An 8,451-nucleotide genomic window follows, 5' to 3' on the forward strand; every position below is an offset into this window, starting at 1 on the left:
ACCTCCCACGTTGTTGCCACCACCGCCTCGCCCCCGGGCCACAACAGCTTCCCACACCCCACTCCAACGTCGCTAGAAGCAGGAAGTCGCCTCCCCACCCCGGCTAGCTCCTTCGTCCGACGCCGCCAGGCCAGCCACCTGGTCCAGGGAAGACATACATCTCTTTGCCGTCCACCTTCTTCATGGACGCCCGCAAGTTGTTCGACAGTTTGCCTCAAGGTACAAAATGGACTCCGTCGAGGAGTTCTTCTTCCACAATTTCCTGTGTGACTCCAATGATTCTTCATCCGATGATGAGGAGATGGTGGCTGCTGTGTTGGTCCATGACCACCTTAATAGGCAGCGCCGTTGTTCCGAGGCTCGATCCTGGAGCACATTCCGGCGTTGAATCATAACCGAGAGAGAGATCGTTTCCTTCTTTGGAAGGACTACTTTGGCACAACCAACTCGCTGTTCAAACATCAGAAATTCTGGTGGCATTTTTGTATGGCTAGGCATCTTTTCAACCGTGTTAAAGAGAGGGTGGTCGGATAAGACAATTATTTCGAGTGCAAAGAGGATGTGCTTGGAAAGATTGGCTTCTCATCTTATCAGAAATGCACTGTGCCATCCAGATGCTTGCATACGGAGTGCCCGATGATCTCATTGATGAGTACGTCTGTATGAGCGAGTCTACATGCCTAGAGTCCATGTACAGGTTCTGCAAGGCTGTGATTGATGTGTTTGGCCCTGAGTACTTGAGAGAGCCGACTGCTCAAGATACAACCCGCTTGTTGGCGATGAATGCTAGCAAGGGCTTCCCAGGGATGCTTGGCAGTATAGAATGCATGCACTGGGAGTGGAAGATCCACCCTTCTACTTGGCAAGGAAAGTATAAGGGCCATGTCAGGGTTTGCACTGTCATACTTGAGGCCATGGCCTCACAAGATATCTGGATCTGGCACTCATTCTTCGGCATGGCCGGATCACACAATGATATCAATGTGCTTCAACGCTCGTCGATGTTTGCAAGGCTTGCCGAAGGCAACAGCCCGCCGGTGAATGTTAACATCAACGGCGACCACTACGACAAAGGATACTACCTAGGTGACGGTATCTATCCTCAGTGGACCACTACTGTGAAGACAATCCCCAACCCTGTCGGAGAGAAGAGGAAAATATTTGCCCAAGAGCAAGAGAGTGCTAGGAAGGATGTCGAGCGTGCCTTTGGTGTTCTGCAATCTCGATGGGGCATCGTTCGGTATCCTGCTAGAACTTGGAGCACCAAGAAGTTATGGAAGGTGATGACTACTTGTGTGATCATGCACAATATGAGCGTAGAGGATGAGTGTCCGGAACGTATTTATGATCAAGGGTTTCAGTTTCAGGGTGAGAATGTTGTGCCTAAGCATGGAGGAGGAGCGGCAACGTTTGCACAGTTCACCCAATTTCATCATGAAATGCGTGATTGAGAAACTCACATGCAGCTGCAAAATGATTTGGTTGAGCATATATAGGCTCATGTTGGCAACCAATAGATGTATCTTTTTTTAAAATGTATTTGAGACAGTTTAATTCTTATTCGGCTTGTAAAACTATGCTAAATTTGTTTGGTTGTGAAACTATACTATTTTTGTTTGCTTATGAAACTATGCAAAATGTGTGAATATTTGTTGAAAAACGGTGGCCAGCCGGCCACGCCGGCAAATATGGGTCGGTGCCCCAAATCATAAACAAGGCGGACGCCGAGTGGGCGGCCGACCCAAATAGACAAAATCGGCGCCCGTTTGGATCGGCGCCTTGGAGTTGATCTAAGTCCTTTTGGTTCAATTCTCTTTCAACAACCAAGCTGTTTCAAACCAGAATTTGTATGGGGGTAAAAGCCCACCAACCTAGAAAGGTAAACTGGGTCAAAAAGTATATTCGATTCCTGCCGGATGCAATTGAATTTGACTGGTTGGTTCCCCTTATTAGTCAATTGCTCTTGACTTATCAGGTGGGAATTGGAAGTCTAATTGGGCAATAATCGAAATTATATAAATACTAATAAAGAAGTAAAAAATTAAATTTTAATGTATTAATTATTAGAAGTTGAATTGAAAGTTTTGAGTTTGATATTTAAAAAAAATGCAAATTCAGTTTTAAAAATGCGAAGTTGTGGAACTATTTTCGGATTTCAACATTCGATTATGACATGTAGGAGATACACTACCTATCAAATTATTAGTGCAAATATGGAGTGCTAAAAGAATAACCTGATAAATCCCCTCAAAATAAGTGGTAAATATGGCGGAGGTTGTTGCATTCAGTCAGTGCTAACTTAGTACCCCTGTCAACTGCGTTCATAGGCAACTGAAATGGAACGTGCGTTATCATATAGCCGTATCATTATTCAGATTGTTGGAAGAAATTCATGTACTACACCATAAAAAAATTACATTATATACAACTTTCTGCATAGATCTCAAAGTAATCAATGGTGTTGATTCAAGGAAGAGTGCAACCAACTAGGTGCACAAGGGTATCTTTCCCATGGTACTACACTCTGGCCTTTATCTCAGTGCGCTAACAGGATGCTTTGTAGCTGATTCAGGAAGCACACTGCAGGTTTTTCTCCTTTTCAAACAAGACACTGCAAGTTTGTTCGGTAAGCTTGCAGACTCAGGTTCAATTCAGAGAAAAATGAGGAAATTGATCATGCAGAATGGGATAGTATTGGACTCTCTACGGTACTGTTTCCATGTGGATCTGAAAAACATGAGTGGTAGCTAGTCCCCATTTCAGTGCATATCTACAACCATTTCGGTTTCCTCAGAAGGAACAGCACAACACCAAATTTCAAAATCAAGATGTCTACTGTTCTTGTTCGTCAGTATACTTCAGGGGAGTCCATCAGTAAACAAATGACTTGCGTTTATCGATCTTGTTAGCTCAGGGTGTTGCTCCCCAATCGAGCTCGATTTCACCTGCATCTTGTGACAGAACAACCCATGCATTTCATGTGGCAATAGCATTTGCAGCAAGCATCTCTCTGATTTAACGCTGTCATATTTTTACATCACAAAATGTGGCAGTCAAGCACAAGGAATGCCGGCACATGTCGTCATATCGTCATCTTCCTCCGGATAGATCAGATATAGTGCCGATGCTGAGCACTGAAGATGGAGGATATGCCAGTACATGCGGGTCAAAACCATTGTTTTTCATTAGGGCTAGTACACCGAAGCTCAGATGCGTTGAAGCCAACTCCGGGACCGGCGTGTCGCCGTCAAGGTACTCCATGACCTGTTGCATTCTTGGCCTTGCATTGGCGTGTGGGTGTGAGCACAGCAGCCCAAGCTTGAGCACAAGGCACGCCTCGTCGACATTGTAGTCATTTTGCAGTGTTGGGTCCATCGTCTCCAGGAGTGTCCCGCCATGCCAATGCTCGAGCACCCAGTCGACCAACAGAATACTATCGCCTTGTGCGTCGTCTTCCCTGATAGGCCTTTGTCCGCATGTAACCTCGAGGAGGAACGTGCCGAAGGCAAACACATCTGTGAGAGGTGACGCCTTGCCCGTGCGCACAAGCTCCGGGGCCATGTACCCCATGGTGCCAACCATATGCGTGGTTTGGGGGTCGGTGCCATGGTCGTACAGCCTCGACAGGCCAAAGTCACCTAGCCGCCCGTTCATTTCCTTGTCGAGGAGTATGTTGCTTGCTTTGACGTCCCGGTGAATGACAACTTTGTCCCACTTGTCGTGGAGGTAGAGCAATCCAGATGCAACGCCTTTGATGATCTGAAACCTGTGAGCCCAATTCAGTATTGGCTCGTGCTTGTCCCCGCCGTCATAGCAGTGCAGATATTTGTCAAGACTGCCATTGGGCATGTAGTCATACACCAAAAGAAGCTCGCCTTTCCTCCGGCAATAACCGAGTAACCGCACGAGGTTGCGGTGCCGGATGTGGCCGATGCTGGCAACCTCGGCGACGAACTCCTTGATGCCCTGCCTCGATTCGTGGGACACTCTCTTCACAGCCACTTCCAGCTTAGATGTCCGAAGCATCCCTTTGTACACGCTGCCGAACCCTCCCGCGCCGAGTAGGCGCTTGTCGTCGAACCCGTCGGTGGCATGGAACAGATCCTTGTACGAGAACCGGTGCGGCCCGAACTCCGTCTCCCAGTCTTCCCGTAGCTCGGTGTACCTCAGCCTCTTCCGCACGACGAGGGCCGCAGCCACGCCGAGAGCCAGGAGAAATGCTGCAATAGCAATTGGCACAACGATTTCCGGGACCCTGGATCGTGGCTTGGGGCCAAGACGAGGCAGCTTTGGCAGCTTGGTGATGTCGATGGCCGGAGCAGGCGCGTCCACGCCGAAGCTCCAACCAAGAATGTAGTGGCGAGAGTCGATCGGGCCGGTCGCGGAGGAGAAGCCGATGTACGCCGGCTCCGTTAGCACGTCCGAGAGGTTGTAGGTTGCAGAGACGAGTGGCCTTGCCGGCCTGGGCCTCTCCAAGGGGGCAATGGTGACGTCGATCCGCGCGGCCTCTCCGTCGTAGTCCACCCACGCCCGCATCACGTCGCCGCTGATGAGGCTCATGCCATGGAAGGTGCCGTTCTCGCCATCGTCGTCGTCGTAGTAGCCCGCGGTGTGCGACCGCACCGAGCGGAGGCCGTCGATGTTGATGCCGACGTGGTTGTTGTCAATGTCGTCGAACTCGATGTTCTGCATGGTGTCGAGCTCGGCGGCGAAGATGCGGTTGCTGGCGTTGCCGTTGTTGTCGATGTTGGCGAGGCCCATGTACTGCGCGGCGAGCGCGCCGGAGAAGTTGCTGCTGGGCGCGACGACGAAGGCGATGCCGTGGCAGCTGAGGTTGGGGTAGGTGGTGAGGATGCCGAACGCGAAGGAGGCCGAGAAGGACCGCACCGCGCTGCCGCCGCGCAACCCGCGCAGGCGGAACGGGGCCGGGAAGAACGCGTGGCCTTTGAGCTGCACCGTGCCGTTGGTCAGCTGGAGGAGGCCGTCCGTCGTGACCGTGGCCGTGCCGTCCAGGGTGAGGTTGGCGCCGGCGAAGCCGGAGAAGACGAAGCGGTCGTCATCAGCGGCGGCACCCGAGGCCACGCGATGGAGGCCATGGAAGAGAAGGATCGGCAGCAGCAAGTGAAACATCCCCATGCGCAGAGCTACAAGCTGGAATAATTCCCTACAAGTGCCGATGGACGGAGCAGTGCAGTTGCTAAGTTAAATCTTGTGTGGACGGGAGGGGGTACGAATACGACTGAAGTACTCACTCCGTCCGAAAATACTCGTCGAAGAAATAGATGTATCTAGACATATTTTGATTTTAAATACATCTATTTTTATCAATTTCTCTGACAAATATTTTCAGACGGAGGGAATACTACGCATTGCTGTCTGGAATTTCCTTGCCGCGTGTCTCAGGCTTGCAGCTAGCCTGCCAGTCTCCGGTCTGAATTTCCGGACGCATCGCTGTTTGTTAGTAGTACGTACTAATTTCCTTGTTGGGTCGCATTATTTGAGCTTGCCTGATCTATACGACGACAACGAGGTCAGCAAATTCTATCTAAGATATGTGGCTATAGCCCAAGTCAAGCAGTGAAAGGGACGGCTGACGGCACAAGTCCTCCGCGTAATTCCCGGCCAAAAGAAAGAAAGAAAACTACTCCGCGTAAAGCCTTTCTTGGGACGCGATCGATGCATGTGAACAAGCAAGACGAAACCAAGCACAGATACTTCCTCCGGTCCTTTTAGTTCGCATATAAGATTTAACTGAAGTCAGCCCTTGTAAAGTTTGACCAACTTTATAAAAAAAATGCCAGCATTCACAATCTAAAATCAATACCACTAAATGTGTGAGGCCGGCTCTGAGGGGGGGCAGGGGGGTGCCCGCCCCGGGCCCCCCAAATCGAGGGGCCTCCTCGCCAGGGTGTGTACAAAGTAGGCTATGGTAAAACATATTTTCGGTCATCAATTTTGACGGCTCGGCCTCACGCAGCACGCTGAAACGTACGCATGTACTAGTAGCCAGGAAAGGAGCCAGCGATTGATTCGTTTCTAGTTAATACGAGCACGTCGAAAAAATAAACTGATTGAAACTTCCGATTCGTTAGCTAGCAAGTGCATGTCGAAAAAAAGGAATTGATTGATCCCTTCCTAATCCATCACACATGCATTTCAGGCAGCGATTCTCAATTTCCCAGCAGCCGCCGACGCTTGTCTCTTCATGATTGCGCGCTTGCCGCTCTTTTTCCCTTTTCTCCTGAATTCATTTTTCCTCCCTAATTCAGATCGTCCGCCAAATTTCAATTCCCTGCGGGCCGTCGATCCCGATTTGCTCTACGTCTATGAATGATTCGACCACCCAAGGTATATCGTCTATTCATATCGAGGTTCCTAGTCTCGTAGATGAATAGCCGCACATCGCCACTGCTCAACATTTGTCTATTGATTTTTTTTTTGCGGATGAGCAATTTTCCATTCATGCAAAAATAATAATTATTTCAGCATTGTGTCTTATTCTGTTGTCTGAAAGAAAGTATTATTCATCTGGTGGTGGTAAATTATTTATTTTCAGCATTGTGACTTGGTACAATCACAGCGTGAAATATTCATAACTTTTTTTTGAAGAGAGTTGGCGATAGTTGAGGAAAGGCAACAAACTAATGGAAGTTCAGAATTTGATCAGTAAGAAGAAATGTCGACATCAACATCAATGTCGCTCCTGAGCATGTAGGTAAATCACATGCACAGTCTGCCTACTGCTGATGAACAACCAGTTTATACTGCTAATATTTATGAAAGAAATTGGAATAATCTTGATAATAAAGCAATAGACATCTTGGTTGAGAAAGGGCCTATGTGAGAGGACAAAAAAAATAGCATACCATCTAGATGATGCAGGAAGACATTTTTTTATATGCTCATTATCATAGGAAATTAAGCAATGGGAAGGAACATGATTGAAAGTGGCTTCGCTCATCAAGGAGATTAGATATGTCATGTCTATTCGTGAAACATGTATTGCTCATGTAAGTCGTAGCCAAAATAAAGTTAGCGATAGCATAACAAAGTTTGCTTGTTTAGAGGCAAGAACCATGACTTGGCTTGGTTCTGGTCCTCAGGATGCTATCCACCTGGCTGTGATTGACTGCAAAGACCTTTTGAGCTGAGTAATGCATGTTTTTCCCGCAAAAAAAGTGGCTACTTTATTCAATAGATGTCGATAAAGTTTTTTGCTTCTGTTGTAAGGTCTCCAAGTATAGCATTAGCAGGATGCAGGAATCAGAGATCCTTAGCACATGATGGATTAGGACATTTTTACATAATATTTATAAATTATTTGATACATATACTGATTTTGGGTGCATTTCAAGTGTTATTGGTAAAATTTCACATATATGTATATTGATTTTTATTGTTTTGGTGTCTTAAGGGCCCCGGGTTTTAGTCTCGTCCCGGGCCCCCAAAATCTCAGAACCGGCCCTGGATGTGTCATGACTTAAAGTTTCATATTATATAAGTTTAGCATGGCAGATGTTGATTTTTTTTATATAAACACGGTCAAACTTTGTGAAGTTTGACTTCAGAGAATTCTAATATGCAAAGTAAAAAAGACCAGAGGGAGTACCAGCTACCAAGTCAAGCATGAAAATGTTAATTAAGGCTAGTTTGCGGTCGCTGAGCTTTGGTACGTGTGTTGTGGTTTCGACGTTTGGTGTAGAAAATAGCTAGGCCAGAGTTTAAGGCATCTTTGACCAAAACATTTTGCTCAAAAGGGCTTGTGGCATCTCACGAGGACCATCAAACTGCCCGCAAAAGTCCCGACCTACGCGTCTGAAACATGCAAGCCATCCAAAGCAATTCTCCACCGGCCCATGGACGTGTTCGTGTGATCTGCAACCTTGGCGCACACGGGGGGTGGGGGATGGCGCGGCCCATCCAAAACCATATCCGGCTAATGCATCGCATTGAAGTTGATTGCCCGTCCGTTCGCTTGGCCGTGACTATTTAAGCATGGCTCTGGGGCCGTCCACACCACACCTCACATTCTCTTCTCTCCGGTCACCGCAGATTCACTCATTTCTATCTTCGCAAACCGTCATCGATGATGTTGAATTCCTTGTTTTCCGTGCCGGCGGGCGGTGGCTTCGGATCTCCTTTTGGATCGTGGCACCGCCGCCGTCGCTCTCTCAGGCCATTGTCCTCCACGACACCCGACTGCTCCGGGGAGGAGGAGACCATCCTCTCCTTTGGCGACGAGAAGGAGCAGGAGCCACAACAACAACCGCAGTTGCGCCTTTCTCAGAGGCGGCAGCAATGGACGAGAAGTATCAGGCGCACCTGGAGCTCCTTCTCAAGCGGTCACTCAAGGACCACGGTCTGGCGCCACCCTCGCCGCCACTCCACTGCGTCAAGGCAAAGCTGATGTCACCGCCTCTCCATTGAGTCAAGGCAGGGCCGGTATGCCCG

General features: G+C 48.5%; 1 protein-coding gene across 1 annotated transcript; it reads right to left on the minus strand.

The window, feature by feature from the left end:
* Window positions 1-3,077: 3,077 nt before the first annotated feature.
* Window positions 3,078-5,191, minus strand: LOC119354239 (L-type lectin-domain containing receptor kinase SIT2-like). Its single transcript, XM_037620954.1, has one exon. It carries the CDS (start codon window positions 5,134-5,136, stop codon window positions 3,091-3,093), a length of 2,046 nt encoding a protein of 681 aa, XP_037476851.1. The 5' UTR covers window positions 5,137-5,191; the 3' UTR covers window positions 3,078-3,090.
* Window positions 5,192-8,451: the final 3,260 nt, after the last annotated feature.

The sequence above is a fragment of the Triticum dicoccoides genome, chromosome 2A (assembly GCF_002162155.2).
Source record: "Triticum dicoccoides isolate Atlit2015 ecotype Zavitan chromosome 2A, WEW_v2.0, whole genome shotgun sequence".
NCBI classification, from domain to species: domain Eukaryota; kingdom Viridiplantae; phylum Streptophyta; class Magnoliopsida; order Poales; family Poaceae; genus Triticum; species Triticum dicoccoides.